The following is an 18,760-nucleotide window of genomic DNA, read 5'->3' on the forward strand; positions in this document are numbered from 1 at the left end:
CAATAGCAACAACCTGAATTTGCTGGTATGCATATTCCACTCAAAAATACCAGTCATCTGTCTAAACTAATAGTATACAGAAAGTGGGATATTTTGTCATTATCTCGTCTTTGATCTTCATATTGTTGCATTTTCATCTTACATTTTCCATCTGCCTCCGGCCATTTGGGCAGATGCAGAGAGTGCTGGCAGCACATTGTGTAAGATGTCAGAATGCTGCTTTCCAGCTGCCTCCAGACTGAGGAAATAGTGACAGGATAGCTAGAAGTGCCAAATGAGAGGGAGGAAGGTGAGGAGTGAATATCTAAAAGGCCTAGTTGCTAAGATTATCAGCTGTGCATCCAAATCCTAAATAACCAAGAGCTTAGGCCAAGGCAAGAATAAGAGAGACAGATAAACTAGTGGATATCTTTTTCCTTCTCCTTACTATCAAGGCTATAGAGAGAATAAGAGCTATAGATAGATGTATTTTCCATCTCCTTATTAGTGATTCCAGTTACCACTCATCTGAAACACTTCACAGCTAATATTCTTTCCCTACATTACATGCCACTTGCAGCAGTAAATAAGATGAACTGGGTTTATTTATAATGTATATACAGTGGTACCTCAGGTTACAGATGCTTCAGGTTACAGATGCTTCAGGTTACAGACTCCGCTAACCCAGAAGTAGCACCTTGGGTTAAGAACTTTGCTTCAGGATGAGAACAGAAATCGTGCTCTGGTGGCATGACGGCAGCGGGAGGCCCCATTAGCTAAAGTGGTGCTTCAGATTAAGAACAGTTTCAGGTTAAGAACGGACCTCCGGAACGAATTAAGTTCTTAACCCAAGGTACCACTGTATTGTACTTTCCTTCCAAGGAGCTCATAACAGAACACATGTTTATCTCTCAATTTATCATCCTAGCAACCCTAGGTGGCAGGCTAAGTTGAGAGATAGCGACTAGCTCAGGGGTCAGCAAACTTTTTCAGCAGGGGGCCAGTCCACTGTCCCTCGGACCTTGTGGGGGGCCGGACTATTTTGTGAAAAGAAAGAAAGAAAGAAGAACGAATTCCTATGCCCCACTAATAACCCAGAGACGCATTTTAAATAAAAGCACACTTTCTATTCATGTAAAAACACCAGGCAGGCCCCACAAATAATGCAGAGATGCATTTTAAATAAAAGGACACATTCTACTCATGTAAAAATACGCAGGCCAGATTTAGAAGGTGATTGGGCCGGATCTGGCCCCCGGGCCTTAGTTTGCCTACCCATGGACTAGCTCATGGTCACCAAGGGGCTATCCTCTTCTCTTTCCAGGCATTACCCATGATTTAAAGGACCATGTCTGAGCCCTTTTTAAAATCTTGCTCCAGAGTTTTCCTTGTTAAAACCTGCTCTTTAAAGCTCAATGAAAGCAGACATAAATCTGTGGAGAACCCGAATTGATGTTTGCTCCAATTCGGCTTTAAAGAGTGGGTTTTCACAGGGAAAGTTCAGAACAAAAAGAGAGGGGGGGGGGAAGACCGCTTGGGTATGGAACATTAAACTGAGGACCTCTGGCTAGAAAAAGGATGGCAAAAAGTAAGTGTAGATAAGGCCTAAAAGAAGTTCATGGTTCTGAACCTGACTTTTCCAAGTTCTACCCTGACACTATAACTACCACACCATGCTGGCTCCATACTTTCTCAGACAAAAGAATATGTGATGTATTCAAATAGGTTCAATGGATTGTTCTAAAGAACTGTTAATTAGGAACATTCTATGCAGCTGCAGTATATGACTGTCATTAAAGCTAACCCCCCCCAACCAATTAGACTGATCTGCTCAGTAGCTAAACTGAACCACAGGTGAACTGTCTTCTGATTTCATTATACTGTATTTTGATTCACTGAGCTGTTTTTGTTTGTTTCCTGTCAGATAAAGAAACTAGGCCCTGAAATTTAAAGAAGATGAGAGATTCTGATACATTAATAATTTCCCAATCATTTGAATTTTCAAAATATCCAACTATCTTTATTTCTAAGGACACCTTTCAAGACAGAAATGGTTATTAGACCAACAGTACTTACATCTACAGTTCAACACATAGCTTGGCCCCAACACAGAGCCAAATGCTAAGTTGGAGCTTGAACAGCAAGCTCAAGAGATCCAAGTCAAATCTTTACCCACTCCATTTGCCAATGCTGCTGCCAGCATCACTTTGACAAATCCACCCTGAATCCTTCCAATAGGATGGGTCACGTAGGTCACAATACCTTCTAACAGTCCAGCCATATCCCTCTGTTGGACTCTCATTGTTAAATCAAATCACATGAATCATGATCAAGTGAAGGAGAGACTAATCACTTTTAACCTTTGAGTTGTTTTGCATATTGCAAATTCATTGGCCATCGCAGCATGGAGAAAGCACAGGCACGTGAAGCACCCTCAGCAATGCTGGGTTCCCTCGTTTTGCCCAAACCACTGAAGTTCTGTCCCATTAATGCGCAAAACACTTGCTGAAATTTCGGAATTCAGCAGATGTTGTTTTCAGGGCTTATTCTGTTGCAGCCAGCCAGACAGAAGCATGTGATTGAAATCCTCATTTCTCTTGGCTGCAGAGCTTAATCCGAGCTATACTGTTCCTGTTTTGTACAGCAGGACAGCACAGGATTATGTAAAGTGACAAAATAGAAGAGGCTGCTTTTGCATATGCACAGAGTATACTTCACAGCTATCTTTGGTAAAGCAGTAAGAGGCAGGGCTGCTAACACAGAGAACTGGATTGAACTAGGTACCTCTCACTTATGAGAGTGTGACTTACTTCTCCCTATTCACTCTTTCTGTACTATTCAAAATGATATACATCTCTTTTGCGTACCACCAACTATTGTACTGAATGCAAAAAAGTACTCGCTGCTTAATTTTTTCTCTCTAGTGTGGAAGACAATTCATTTCCCTAAGTGAAATATTGGCTTTTGGGGAGGTCCAGGCTTTCTTACAAGCCTGGGCTTGCTGTACATGTTACATAAGCTGCACCACCCTGGTTTCCATGGAAACCACCTTTAAGAGGTAGCCAGCTGTTGGCAACCTCAGAACATGGTACAGACATTTGTCACAGCTTACTCTTGCAGGATCCCTTGTACTTTTCAGCTAGCATGAATAGTGTGGAGAGGAGATGGACACGTGGGAGGTGCAGAAGGAGGGACACCACGATTTCCCCGTCCCCCCTGCTTGTCTGCTTGCTTCCTCTCTCTCTTTCTCTCTCTCTCTCCCCCTCCCCATGCAGTGAAGAGACATGGACACAGGATGTCACTGTATCACAACTGCAGCATAAAGGATTATGGGGAATGGCAGAGGACTATGGGAGAGAGGTGAAAGGCCATTGAATCCCCCAGAAACAGGAGCCCAAACTCTTGCTGCGGGTTAGGTATCCTGGCAGATGCCATGGTCTGGGCTGAATGCTGCCGGGTGGAGCAGCCTGCCTGGTATGCTCAACTCTTTCATCTGTCCTAGAGAGATAGATGACACCCTCGCTTGCGCTCCCCCTCTTCAAACTCCAGCTCCATAGGGTGTGTGTGGCACAGGAGAAGAGGCGGAGCGTCACGCTTAGACCCGGTAATGCCTGGCAGACACCCCGGCTGCACTCTGGACAGTTTCACCAGACAGCAGCAGAAGCAAGAAAGCGAGCGAGCGAGCGAGTGAGAGAGAGAGAGACTGGGCACTCCAGAGATCCTTCAGCACAGCAGGAAGTAAGTACCAGGTGGAGTCCGCGGTGCCAGGGTGGGGAACTAGGTCCTGGGGTCAGCTCTGTTACCTGGGCTGCAGACAGCAGAGTCCTGATGGAACAATCTGACAGGTGGCTTCCATTCAAATAACTATGGGTCTGCCTGCTACCCCAGTGCTTTTGGACAGTTTGCAAAGGTGTTCTCGGGTACGGAATGCAAGAGAACAGCCCAACTGTGTAAGCCAAAGCCAGAATAAAGGGCAAGAAATAATTATCTACACTGACTAATCAGCACAGAGCGTTCATTCTAAAAAGTGTCCCTGGTTCTTGTCTGGGCGATTGATGTGTGAGGAATTGCAGTGCAGTGCAGCAGAAATGTGCAGGAAGAGGCAGGTGTTAAGGACTAGAATTCTAGCAAAGCGTCCATCATTTGCCTGCTACAATTCTATAATTCTTTCCCACCTCTTTCCAGTTATGTCTTGTACTGTGTATGTTCATGTTGCCACCTCATAAGTGGCTGTCAGTAGAAGGGGTGATGAAATGTGCAGAACATTGATGTCACATTGCACATTATGTTATAGTACATGTGCCCGGGAAGGGAGAAGAACAAATACAAAGGGGCAGCTCAGTGTCCCTTGTGTCTAATTCCACACTACATTTACTGGCCAAAGTTTCCAATATTTGTGTAAAAACCTGTATAAATCCCAGAGGGGTTTTCTCTCTCATCCAAGACTCACAATTAAGGTTTCTTTGCAGTTATCTGATCCGTGATGCCCAGTAAGAATACGGTAATATACAGGTGTATGTACCAACAGGAGTGAATGCATTCCCCTCCCCCTTGCCCTGTGGTCCCTCTCAATCTTTGTTTTTCAAAGGAAACACATACTTGCCTTCATATCCAGCAGTGATCAGTGGCAGACTTTGGGCTCTCACATTTCAGCGGCGCCCTGTGCGATGCTAAAGTTCAGTCCCCCCACCTTGCACACACCGTTCTACATCATTATTGCAGCGCCCCCTGTTGCACGGTGCCCAGAGCGACCAAACCAGTCATGCTACCCTAAAACCGCCTCTGCAGGGATCAAAACAAAATAAAAAAATTCCTTCCAGTAGCACCTTAAAGACCAACTAAATTAGTTCTTGGTATGAGCTTTCGTGTGCATGCACACTTCTTCAGATATCTTTTATTTTGTTTTGACTATGGCAGACCAACATGGCTACCTATCTGTATCTGCAGGGATCACTTATTTATCCGTTTCAGGTAGGCTGCATTCCATTTTATTAAAAGTGTCTTGCAAGCTTCCTATTCAAATTATCCAGCACCTGAAAAAACAGCTTCTAAAAAGGAAGAAAATAAAAAAAGCCCTAGGGGAGTGTGTGTGGCTTTGTGATGTACAAGGGTCAGTCAATTAGCATGGAACACATCTGGTTTGTGTTGGTAAACCAGTATACAGTAGCAAATTTTCTCTTTAGCTCATTCCTGTAGGGAAGATTGTGCATCCAGCCAAAACAGGGTCTGTGCTTGCACAGTGTTCTGACTGCTCTAATCAGGTAGGTCTGTGCACCGGCATGTATGAACACATGTAGCTGTTTTATATGCTGTCAGACCACTGGGCCTCTGTAGTCCAATATTATCTACTACAACTGGTAACATTTTATCAAGATCTCAGGCAAATATAATTCCTTGCCCTACTTCCCAAGCTTTAACTGGAGATCCTGCACAGTGCACTGCAAGACAAAAAAACACTTTCACTGAGCTCAGGCCCTCCGAAATATCAGAGGCAATTCAGAACTACTGCTATGCTTATGGTGATGCCTTTTCCCTGCTCGAACCACAGCAGCTTTTTGTCCACAGTAAGCAGATGGCCAGAGTCCTTCATTGTGAGCGGAAAGTACCAGGCTGCTGTCGACAACACACTCCTGCTGCTACAGCTTGCAGCAGTGTAGAAAACTGATAGCTCCTATCCTGTGCATCAGTAAAAAGCACAAAAATTGTTACCAGACATGATGGTTGTATGAACTGGCCTGCACGCAGTTTTAACTGCTATGGGGGAATGTGTGCTTAAAACATAGCTGTCAACTTTTCCCTTTTCTTGTGAGGAATCCTATTCGGAATAAGGGAATTTCCCTTAAAAAAAGGGAAACATTGACAGCTATGGCTTGAAAGCCTTCTGTGATTGTTCTCTGTGTTTAGCTGAACCACTAAACAAGGTCTCTGCACATTCCAACATTGTTTTTTTATAAACAACACACAACTAAATTCTGGGCAAAAAACGAATTAGTCAACTTCTATATAAAATAAAATAAATGTATGCAGATCTATTCTTATTTTTCATTAACTTCCTCACCAACATGGTGAAAGGGGGAAGCTATGCAAGGCGCTGAATGTCTGAAACCCTGGGAATCCTGCTCAGCCCTTACCCTTGTTTCTGAAATTTCACCAGCTATCTGCAAGCCTACCCAGAACATTAAGGACTAGACACTTACTAGTCCTTACAGGTGACAGCAGTGGGGCAGAGGACAAGGTGATGGTAGTGGGTGCTTGCCATTTTCTGTTTTGCCTCAAATGGCAAAATGCTCTTCACTCAGTGGCAACTTCACAAGCCCTGGCCTAAACTTGCACAGATAAACAGAATACCTTTGCCCTTTAGAAATTACAACAGGAAAGAGGGATGCCTATTTACTTGTAATTTTCTTCCCTTGGGCATAAGCAGTGCTTTAAATAAAGAATGTAGTGAGTGTTTCACAAGGAGTTTGAGCTTGTAAAGAAGTTGTTTTCTAAAACCGATTGTTCTCACCTAGTAAGCTTAGCTCCTCCTGAATAGTTGTTCCTTAACTGCTAGAATTTTGTTAGAATCAAGGAGGAACTAATGATAATGAAGGCAAGGCAGGGTAGCCAATTTGCATTGAAAAAAGAAAGGAAATCACCAAAAAAGCATTGCATAAAAGATAGATTAATTTATATGTATTGATGCAAATTTAGAAAATGTTTTCTATAATTTACACAAAATACATCTCCCTGTATGGAGTGAGGCTGTGGACAGGCGGCCTGTGCACTTGCTCAGTCTGCTCCCAGGCATTGCTAACTGTTGATGGGCAGCTTCAAGGCACTTGGTTTTCCTTCTTACATTTCTTCATCTTTAAACCAAATGGCCATTCAAACTGAAGAAACACACCTTCACATAGAGAGCTGTCCTTCCAAGAAAGAATTGACCTCTGTAGGGTAGATCATATGGCCATCCAAAGGCAAGGTTTGGAGGTCAGATTTCAAAGCAGGAGGGGAAGCAAAAAGCACAAACGTGAGAGGAGTTGTCTCCTTCAAAAATGGAAGAATGGCCTTATCTTCTGAATCTCTCTGACCTTTCATAGGGTCAGAGGCAGGCTCTGTTCTCTTGCATGAGTAGAAAATTCACCATAGAACTCACATGCCCTTTAAACCAGGAAGCAGAATTTCACAGAAATTGCGGCAAAGCATCAAACAGACCAGTTGGGGCCACCTTTATTAGTAGTGGGGTAGCAGCAAGGTTTATCCGTGGACTGCACCTATAGGTAGAGCGAATGAAGGAGAGGAAGAGGGCACTTAATGAAAAGTTTCCCTCTTTTTTGACTAGTGAAAAATGGTCTCTTTTGCCCTGTGCAAATGAATGGTACCTGAGTGAAACAGGCCTCAGATTTGCTCGGTTACCAGGGCAACCGCCTCCCCTTCAACCCTGCTTTGCGTGCAAGGATTGTCCTGAGAGGCAGATTGGGTTCCTTGCGAGTGTCCAAGCCCACATGATCGATCACAGCCAAGTGGCATGCAGCAGCAGCCGCGAATGGGCGGGCCAAATATTTGTTGCTTTGCCTGTAACTGGAGAGTATTCTGTGAAGTCTTGGTTGGTGTCTCTGCCACTCATTTGGAAGAGATACAGCCGCGATGGGAGATGAGACTTCCTTCACTTCACACTGAAGCTTAAAGGAGAGGAGATTTATAGTTAGTAGCAATAAAAACACACTGTGTTTTTATTTACTATTGTAAATAATAATAATAATCCAATACTGAGCAAGTGGGGTGTGCGAGGGCTGCAGGGGAGAGGAGGGGGGAGTGCTGTTGCACAGCCTTGTGTTTTTACTCTGGGCTTAAAATCAAACGATGAGTCTTTGTACCATGTTTTTATTTTATTTTTCACACAGTGATCTATTTGTGTGAAATTGTCCCTATGCGTGAGAGAAACCAGAAGGTTATCGCATCAGAGGGGTCATAAAATGGATGCGATACCTTTTCATTTGCTAGGTCTATTAAAAGCAAGACGCCCTACAAGCATGTACAAAATGCCTACTGCTCCCACCACTGAATAGCCAACACCAGACCCTACACCACTGATCTAGCTCATCCAGACTTCCAGGCACCCTTGAGCCTCAAGCTTATTTATTTATTTATTTATTTATTTATTTAAGCATCTTTCTCTCTCCCTTTCACATTTGCCTCTGTTTACTGGGCTTATCTCTAGGAGCAGGCTAGGCAGGAGAAGGGAAAAGGAGAGGGTGGTTGGACCTTGCCATGCCCTTTCCCTCTGCCTCTAGAAGCTTGGAAACGGATCTCCAGTGGCTTTAAGAGCGTGTCAATCCCATTTAGGCCCAAATCCCCATGAACTTTCCTAGCCTGTAAGAGAGGACGCTTGGCATGGAATCAGAAGGCAGGCACTCTGGCAGCAGCTAAGCAAAGGGGGCTGCAGGCGACTGTGTCCATCTTCCGTGGGGCACCAGAAATGTAATTTAGAACATGACATAGAGCCAGTCTGCTCACCCGCTTGAACTGGACCAAAAAAGAGTGTGTAGAAAGAAGTCACCATCAAAGAGATTTTCCATTCTGCCTTCCAGCATTCTAGAGTTCTGCACAGTTCTGCAACCGGGACAATGTTTTATAAGTGGAATTAGTTAGGGAGATTGATACACTTTAGCCTTGCTAAATTTGGAATATGTCTGTATGGAGTGGGAGAGGGGAAAGGGACTAGAATCAAAAATTGTGGCTCAAAGAATCTCAGGGATACTACAGAGGCAGTGCATCCAATCTGCTGTAGATGCAACTGTTTCAGCTTGTTTGGCCTGGCCCACTGTAGACTACGTAGATGGAAACACCAAGCTGTTACAATACATCTACATGCAAGACTTTCCACAGTTGACATGTAAGGATTAAGAGGGCAAAGGATACAGTATATGCCCTTTCTAGGGTTAGAGTTGCATCTACGCATATACAGAGTACCTTTGCTTGACTTCCATCATAGATGCTGGATTGGCTCAGCTGAGGGAGGTCTAATACCTCTCTTTTTTTTTGGGTAGCCCCAGGTGGGGAGGAGCGGTGGCTGTGTGGAAAAACCTGCCTGGAGAGGAAGAGCAAACTCGGGCTGCTGTTGTGCATCTATCTATCTGCCAGAGACTTGCCCTGAGTTTCTGTATTAAATTTCTTTGATAAATAATTATATTAAATCTATTGTGTGCTTAATTTATATATAATATACAGTGGTGCCTCGCAAGACGAAAATAATCCATTCCGCGATTCTCTTCGTCTAGCGGTTTTTTTGTCTTGCGAAGCAAGACGATTGACGGCTTAGCGGATTAGCGCTATTAGCGGCTTTTAGCGGCTTATCGGCTTATCGGATAAGCGGCTTAGCGACTTAGAAAAAGGGGGGGGAGGAAAAAAACCCCGCAGGAACTCGCAAGACATTTTCGTCTTGCGAAGCAAGCCCATAGGAAATTCGTTTTGCGAAGCACCTCCAAAATGGAAAACTCTTTCGTCTAGTGAGTTTTCCGTCTTGCGAGGCATTCGTCTTGCGGGGCACCGCTGTATATATAAACGTATCTGTGTATATTAAATAATATAAACTATATTGCAAACACTTTAATTAACAATATAGAAATTAAATTCAGCGTGTGGCTTGCAGGTTCTGTGCTGAAGTGCTCTTGCAGACCACTTCGTCTGAGAGGCTGGACTGCCCTGAGCTAAGAGCAGACGAAGCCCACAAGGCTCTTAGTCTGAGTACAGAAGGCTAGCTAGTTTAGATGTACTCTGTGTGGCAATTCACAGAAACTAGAATCCATATCCAAACACTGCACTGTGGAAAAGAATGCCAGCTGCTTCTTATGGGATGATCACATTCATTCCTATTTAGTGGATGAGCATGACAACACACACATATGGTTTTATTTATCTGTGTGAAAACTATAAATCCTCTCTCTTTCTCACTCACTCACTCACACTCACTCACTCACACACACACACAAAACAACAACAACAACACAGAATGAATTATATTAGGAGGTGTTTATAAGTAGCTTGGATTGACATTATTTCCCCTGGTTCTATATGCTCCTGTTCTGGCAACTAGTCAGGAGGACTTTAAAAGTCTGGCTGTTTGGCAAGCCTAAAATTGCTTCCTGGTGTTCTAAATGAGCAAAAGCATGGAGCTAGGGGCACCTTTTAAGCTACCCATAAAGAGGAACGCATTGCAACTTAACCCACGTTTACTATTTTCCCTCAAAACTGCTGAAATTGGATTGAGTGGTTGCGCTGTGCATTCAAACAGATTGTGTGATATGTTGCTGGTCTGATAACTGCATAACTACTTCAGCATCATAATAACAACTCAGTCCAAATCTACCCAGCCCACATGCCTGCCACATCAATATGGATGTGTGAATGAATTTACCTTCAGTTAGGGCTAGAGTGCCTAGTCAAATAGATTAATCCATCAAAACATTTTGACTGATGAAAAGGTGTCCTGAATTACTCAGGCAGTGGGATTTTTTTTTTTTTTAATGTAAGTACTTAAGTACAGATGATGTCTTGAAAGAGGTGGCTCCTCCTGTGTGAAAGAGAAGAGGAAGGATGCCCTTTCAAGATTATGTTTTCTGAATGAATTGTAAGACTGATACCACCTTCAACTGAAAGGACTTCTTTCTACTTTTCCTTCTGAGAGGTAATTCCTTTCGAAAGAATTCAGCCCAGAAATATCATCTAAGTGGAGAGCTAAAGCATGCTTTAAAAAACCAACTGGACCCTGGAGACGTGGGATGGAACTGGGAATTAACAATGTGCAACATTCAGATGTGGACACTGGGGGACAGGGGCAGGGAACTCAAATTTAGGTTGCAATTACACAGTATGTAGGTTTCTGCTCCGTGGTTGCCCCAAGGCCATCTGGACCAATTCATACTTTTCATGGTGTATAAAGAGTGCCAGGCATGTTGTTCTTCTGTTTCAAGGTCACTGAAAGGTTTCCAGGGTATCTGAACACCCCGGGGAGCTGTGGGGAAGCAAAGAAAGGCAAAGTCTCACCCTAGAGACCTTTTGGAGCTATAGGATGGCTCTGTTTATTGCCTTGGCCCAAGAGACACCAAATAGTGAGGAGAATGCGTCATTACCATATGTTGAGGGGGAAGAGGGGAGGTAAATGACTTCCTTTCCTGTTCTGCAAATGGGACTTGAGATTGGTGGGTGGTGAGGGCACATCTGCATGGTAGGGAACCATTACCAACCTTCTTGCAATCTGAAACAAACTCCTGGGACATTAAGTGCAGGAGAAACTAGTCCTTGGAAAAACGAGGAATTTTTGAGAACCCAGCAAGAAGTAAAAAAAAGTTTGGGCAATATGGAGTGCCATTAGATGCTCTCTCCCTCCCCACCAGGAAAGAAGGAGTGAGTGAAGATCTGCAGCAGGAACAAGTGGGGAATAAAGATCTACCTCAGGATCTGCTGCTCCTGTGGATCCTGCTGCCTGAGGTGGTCACCTCACTTTGCCTCATGGGTGGTCTGGCCCTGCTGCTTGGACCATCTGAAGAGATATTTCAAGTAACAAGAACAACAATTTTTTTATTTCTACCTCGCTCTTCTGACTGGGGTGCCATTAAAAAAACAAAACAAATCACCTTGGTTAGGACTATAGTGGTACCTCGGGTTAAGTAGTTAATTCATTCCGGAGGTCTGTTCTTAACCTGAAACTGTTCTTAACCTGAAGCACCACTTTAGCTAATGGGGCCTCCTGCTGCCGCTGCGCCGCCAGAGCAAAATTTCTGTTCTTATCCTGAAGCACTATTTCTGGGTTAGTGGAGTCTGTAACCTGAAGCATATGTAACCTGAAGCATACGTAACCCGAGGTACCACTGTAATTTTGTTTGCTACATTTGGATTTCTTGTGCTGTTTGGTTGTTTTGAATTACTTGTGACTTAGGAGAATTGAAATGTTATATATTCGTATATATGTAGAGAACTGGCTTTCTGCTGTGCTCCCCTGCCCAACGCAATTCATTTCAAGCTGTACTTAGCAATTTCTTCCTGTGTTTCTTGCAGCTTGGTCATGGACCTGTCCTCAGGCATGGAGGCCCAAGCTCTCCTAGAAGACATGTTGGAAATCACGTCCCAGAGTTTGGTGCACATGGAGGTGTCTGAGCACTACCACATCATCAAGGAGTTGGGCAAGGGGAAATATGGGCAGGTGGTGCTGGTGACTCACAGGAAGAGAGGTAAGGGTGGATTGCCTTGTGTGCTCTGGCAACTCCACTCACCGACAGGCTGTTTATGTTGAAAGGGCAACTAGGGATGAGAATACTTCAGTGGCCAGGTGTGCCACTGGAGAAGGTTGGACCACTTGCCATAACCAATGGGTGTGGTAACAATTTCAAATTACTATGTGTGATCTGTGGTCAGCCAGTCATACACAGCAGTGGTCATGGACAGAACTGGCCATTTTTTTAAAAACCCCCCACTCTATTCAGTCACTCATTTCATTCATTTATTAAACTTATGAATCACTTGTCACCTGAAGGTCCCCAAGTGGGTGACAAGACCTCTACTGTGGGCATTTGGTGCGAAAAAAAAAAACTTATCATTGCCTGTGGAGGCATTCACCTTCCATCTCGTGACCGTAGAAAGAGTGCCCAAACAATTTCAAACAAACTCCACATATCAAGCAACATTCTTTACCCAGCTCTTAGTGGTTTCACTGAAGCCCATTTTAATGAAAATATCATTGTGAATGTAGTCCTTACAACTTGTCTTGTGCCTAAAAGATTTATGGACCCCAAAAAGAATGAATGGGACTGATTCTCCCCAATTCTGAAATTCAGAATTAACAGTATAATCCTACCCGCGTCTATTCATAAGAAAGTTAGGTAAAGGTAAAGGGACCCCTGATCATTATGTCCAATCATGACCGACTCTGAGGTTGTGGCACTCATCTTGCTTTATTGGCTGAGGAAGCCGGCGTATAGCTTCCAGGTCATGTGGCCAGCATGACTAAGCCACTTCTGGTGAACCAGAGCAGCGTACGGAAACGCTGTTTACCTTCCCGCTGGAGTGGTACCTATTTATCTACTTGCACTTTGATGTGCTTTCGAACTGCTAGTTTGGCAGGAGCACGGACCGAGCAACGGGAGCTCACCCCGTTGTAGGGATTCAAACTGCCGACCTTCTGATCGGCAAGTCCTAGGCTCTGTGGTTTAACCCACATCAAATGGGACTTACTCCCAGGTCAATGGGGCTAAGAACCCCCTTCAATGCAGGAATTTTATCTAAAGCATCCATGGCAGATGGCCATCCAACCTCTGCTTAATAACCGCCAATGAAGGAGAGTCCATTACCTTCCGAGGCAGTCCAGCAGCCACTGTCCAGCAGCGCTTACTGTCAGAAAGTTTTCCCTGATGTTTTCCAAGAATTCTCAGAGATTATAGACAGAGGCTCTGAGATTACACCCGCAAGCTCTTTTAGTATGATTGGGTGCAGCTCATCAGGCTCTAGATAGATAGGATGAGCTGCTGCAAATCCCTGCTTTCTAAATCCAAGTCTTGTTCAAGTGTTTGAAAGGGAACACCCTCATCTCCTCACCACCCCCTCATTTTGTTGCTACTGCAATTCCCCCTCTTCTAATCCATGTTTAGCTATAATGGTTGAACTCGTATCTTAATTATCTCACATGTATGAGTGCTGTATGTTAAAGAGACTTCACCTTACTTGATTTGATTGATAGATGTAATCCCTCTCCTCCCACTATCCAACTATATATATATATATATATATATATATATATATGCTTTCGTAGATTTTCACGGGTACAGGAATGCAGGTTTTGGTGTCCTCGGGTGTCTTCCCGTGTAAAAGTTGGGGTGTCTAGGCGACGTTTCGACGAGGTCTCACTCGTCATCTTCAGGCTGGTGCTTTCGGCTTCTTGTTACTGGAACAGAGCAGGATCTCAGTGTTTGAGTTCCTATAAATACTGTAGAGGGGGTGTGGTGTATAGCCTCCAATGTTCTGGGCAGAGAGGAAGTTCCCAGGCTAGTGTGCCTTTTCTTCTTTTGTTCCTTAATTACTTACTATAATTACTTAATTACTATATAAAATGCAATTGGAGTAACACTACGTTTCAGTTGTCTGTTGTGGAGATACATTTACTGTTATTGGAGTAGTATTATCTCAATGTCTCATTCACTTTTGTATCTCTCAACCTCCCTCAGGGACCCCTATGGCTCTCAAGCTGCTGCCTAAGGCAAGCACTAAACTGGAGAATTTCTTGTATGAATACTGTGTGGCCCTCTCACTCTCCACACACCCTGCCATCGTTGGAATGTTTGGCATCGCCATAGAGTCCAGCCAGCACTATGGTTTTCTCTATGAGGCAGCTTTGCACAAGGACCTCATCTCCATTATCAAGCCCAAGGTAAGGAATATACACGGACATCCAATGCAAAGCTTAGCTCCCAGCACCCCATGCCCGGGTCTCCTCAGGGAGGAAGGGCAGGATAAAAATACAGTCATACCTTGGATCCGAATGCCTTGGTACTCGGATGTTTTGGCTCCCGAATGTCGTAAACCCAGAAGTGAGTGTTCTGGTTTGCGAATGTTCTTTGGGACCCAAACGTCTGACGGGGCTTCCGCGGTTTCCAATTGGCTGCAGGAGCTTCTGAATGTTTTGGAAGTTGAACAGACTTCTGGAACAGATTCTGTTCGACTTCCATCGTATGACTGTATAATGAAGGAATGAATAATTGGCTTCAGCTAGGAATTCTACCAACACATGCGTGGTTTTATTTCTGAAATCGTGAAATGGCTGTTAATTAAACAAATTACAGCAGGAATTTAAAACAAAAAATCCATAGATTAAACAAAAGCAGTGGGGCAAAGCCTTTTGAAGCTTGCAGCTGAATGTGTCTTGAGATATTTTAACATGGGTTGATGTGGTCATGGTGGCATCACAGAGGGAAAGGAAATGTGACGTTTATTTTTAAATGCCTGTTGGGATTTTGTTGCTTTATTCAAGAGCAGAAAAGGGCTTGTGTTTCAGTGGCAGAGCCTAAACGCTTATGAGGAAGTGAGGAGACCCGACATGATAAAAACATGCCTTTCTCTTCTCTGACCAGGCTGGCATCCCTGAGCCAGCAGCCAAGCTCTGTGCCAAACAGCTGGTGAGTGCTCTGGACTTCATCCACAGCCGGGGCCTTGTCTATCGAGATGTCAAGCCTGAGAACATCCTGCTTTTCGATCGCCATTGCCACTGCATCAAACTGACAGATTTTGGCCTGACGCGGCCCCAGGGCACCCTTCTGCGCCTGGTGGTTGGGATCATCCCTTACACTGCACCCGAGCTGAGCCGTGGCACCGGTGACTCCGCAGGCCTGCCCATTGACGCCAGCCTGGATGCCTGGGCCCTTGGAGTGCTGATCTTCTGCCTGCTCACCGGCTACTTCCCTTGGGAGAAGACGTTGCCTGAGGATTCCTTCTTTGATGACTTTGTGATATGGCAACAGTCCGGCCTAGACGAAGACTTGCCATATCACTGGCGCCCTCTGTCGCCAGATGCCGTCGCCATGTTGCGGAGCCTTCTGGCTCTGGAGCCCACAAAGCGCGGTCCCATCCGCCGGGTACTCAGCTACCTTGACCGGCCATGGCGAGCAGAAGTGGTGGCCAAAGACCCCTAGCATAATAAAGCAGAGCAGGAATCCATTTTATGAAGCTGGGGAGAGAAAAGCACTAAGCAACTCATCCAAATACAAAGATACTTGCAGGAATTCAAATGTTACGTGCTCTCGGCTGGGTTATTTCACAACATTCCCCAAGGAACGTAACACTGGACATTCAGATTTCAGGAGGAGAGAAAATGTGTATTCTGTATGCCATGTGTCTGATCTTCTGGCACTCTTAGTGACTAAGCATCCTTGTGCTAAGAACAGACTCATCTTATATCCCCAAAGGTAAACTCATTTTTCCACAGGCTGCAGAAGCTGATATTGCCCACCTTCTGCCCATCTTCATCACATCATTTGGGAAAGGCTTGGCATTCCTTGGATGCGAGGAGTGTTAAAGGCTTTTAAGGACATTTACAGTTTCAAACTTTCATAGTGCAACCATACATAAACTTTTATCATGTATACATGGTATCTTTAATTTCATTATCTGTATAGTTTTCATGCTCTGAATTGAGAGTCACTTTTCTCTGAGGGCTCATTCACACTTCTACTTATCCTGCGCATTGGAAAGCATGGGTCCTAGCGGCTTCCTGCTTGTTCCATGTTTTCTAGGCACAACTCTGAGTGGTTTTGTACCACTGCTTTCCTGAGGAAAAGCTGCTCTTTAGCACTGAATTGGAGCAAACGTCAATCCAGAGAAAACCCGATTGATGTTTGTTCCGATTCAGCAGTAAACAGTGGGGTTTCCCCAGGGAACATCGCAGGGAAGCGGAAATGTGGATGAGCCCTGAGTGTACAGTGGCAAAAGTTATAGGCTGCCAGCCAGCTTCACATTTCACCTGAGTCCACTAGGTGTCCTTAAGAAAGCTTTTAGTGTCTACAATATAGGAATCTAATACAGTACTAGTCTATCTTTGACAGGCTGCTGTAGGGATTGTTGAAATACTGGGTTGGATCCAGACTAACTTAGTTGCACTCAGGCCCCATTGAAATCAATGTGAAAAATTAAGTCATGTTTTCACTTAAGTCTTGCTGATTTCAGTGACATGCATAACTTTTTTTAAAGAAAGAAGGAAAAGGCCTAAGAGCAAAACTCAGTTGAACACACTTTTCTCAAGCTACTGGTTCTAATGTTCCTTGCCCTACTTCTTTTAAAGATTCCTTACAATTAGTGTTACAGAATGTTTTTTCCAGTAAATAGTCATAGTAAGCTATGCGGCCTGCATTTAAGGCAGTGGTGCCCTGTCTTGATTCGTGCTCTATATTTCACACTGCAGTTAGTACCTCATAAAAGAGGTACTAATTTTACCACAATGTCCCTTACTGCTGCGAATGACCTTTAGGGAAATGTTTCGCAACCCTTTTCGTCTTTCCGTTTATCACAGATAGCATTTTTAAAGTTTGAAAGCAGAAGGCATCCACAAATTGACCAGTTGCTCAGGTACAGTACCTCATTTCCATTGCCTCCATCACCATCCACTGTCTGCCAACCTTATCCAACATTAAGTAGACATCTTCCCTGACTATTTTATAATCCCAGATATATATGTTCCCCATTTTGTATAAAGAGATTTGGATCACCTACTGTAGTTAGTGATGTGGATTCCATTTGTGTGAACTTTTCTATTTCTTTCTTTTTTAAAAAAATAATATATAAAATACCCAGCTCATTTGCGAGGAAGAAAGTCACAATTATGCAACATATAGAGAAAGAAAGACATGGTGTAAAATTTTAAAATAGACTATTGGGATGGAATCAAAAGGTGATGAGCAGTGCTTTTTTTCTATTAAAAAAAGGTTTCAGTACTCACCATGAAGTTGTTACAGTAAGTACCACACTTTTTAACAACAAAAAAAGAGGTGTTGGTACTGTGTCCCCTTGAGTGCCCCCTGGGGGAAAAAAGCACTGGTGATGATGCCGATTATGTTCCAGCATTCAGCTATTTTCTCATCAATAATGCACATTGAATGCATTCCTAGAAATATCAGCAAAATTCTTTGTCCCATCAATTTCTGTGCTGTGATAAAGTTCTGTTGTTCTAATGGAATAATCGCCATATTGCAAATCTTCACTCACTACTGTCCTTCCGCCGTTCCCCCACGGGTACATTTAAAATATTTTGTGCGCTCCTCAAATTATCTAATTTCTAGAGGGCAAATACATTTGTAAACACATTTATGGTGCAAACAGCAACGATAACCAAATGTATTTATTAAGACCAACTAAAAACCCAAAATAAAAAGAGTCTTGCAGGATCAGACCAAACACCTTTCTCACAGCATCCCATTTCTCACAGTGGGCAACTGGATGCCAATGGTGATGGTCCTTTACATTAGCAAAGCTGGGGATTAATTTTAGATGGGTGCTGGGAATTTAAGTGCCCGTCTAAAATGAATATCCATTGTATTTATTTATACCTTATAAGGGACTCTGCTAGAAACAGTGCTAGAAATAGATTAGAATAATTGTTGGCTTTTATTAAAGTGTTTTAAGACCTCTTTCACCCCAGCATGCCCTTCTGCATCTGAGATCTTACTTCTTCGGGCCCGCAAGGCTCATAGTCTGAGTACAGAAGGCTAGCTAGTTTAGATGTACTCTGTTTGGCAATTCACAGAAGCTAGAATTCATATCAGGCACCATCTAACATAATCAAATCTGTATGATGTATGTCCCCTGTATGCCCCCAACTACAACAATTACAGCATTGGGCTTCTCATATTGCCTAAATACATCTTCCCTCCTCTTGTTTTAAATTATTTTGCTTAACATGTATGCACAAGAAGAATTATGATGAACACAAAAGTTTGTACACTTCTTTGTGACTTCTTAGCTAGTCCTAATAAAAGTATGATGATACTGCTGCTGTTTGAATTTTTTCTAGTGGACTGACATGGCTGCCCACAAGTTAATTTGTTATATAGGTACTCCTGTCATGGAGCCCTGGTTGCTCAGGTAACCACAGGGAGTGTACAGGCAGGTGGAAGTCTAGCTCACATCAAGTCTTCAGTATGAACATGCAGAAAGGCAAGTGATGGAACACAGAATCTGAGCCCCACCCACTTGTCAACTCAGCACTCAATGGATACACACTCCTTGGCCAATGGTTGACCAGTTTTAATCCAAAAGGGCTGTCTTA

The 18,760-nt window shown here is 43.7% G+C and overlaps 1 protein-coding gene across 1 annotated transcript; it reads left to right on the top strand.

Annotated features, from left to right (window-relative positions):
- Positions 1-3,309: 3,309 nt before the first annotated feature.
- LOC309327532 (serine/threonine-protein kinase SBK2-like) lies at positions 3,310-18,480 on the top strand. Its single transcript, XM_081836831.1, has 4 exons — positions 3,310-3,717; positions 12,016-12,188; positions 14,175-14,377; positions 15,078-18,480. The coding sequence occupies exons 2-4, from the start codon at positions 12,023-12,025 to the stop codon at positions 15,633-15,635; spliced, it is 927 nt and encodes a 308-aa protein (XP_081692957.1). The 5' UTR covers positions 3,310-3,717; positions 12,016-12,022; the 3' UTR covers positions 15,636-18,480.
- The last annotated feature ends 280 nt before the right edge of the window (positions 18,481-18,760 follow it).

The sequence above is a fragment of the Podarcis erhardii genome (genome assembly GCF_964252035.2).
Source record: "Podarcis erhardii genome assembly, chromosome: 13".
Classification (NCBI taxonomy): Eukaryota; Metazoa; Chordata; class Lepidosauria; order Squamata; family Lacertidae; genus Podarcis; species Podarcis erhardii.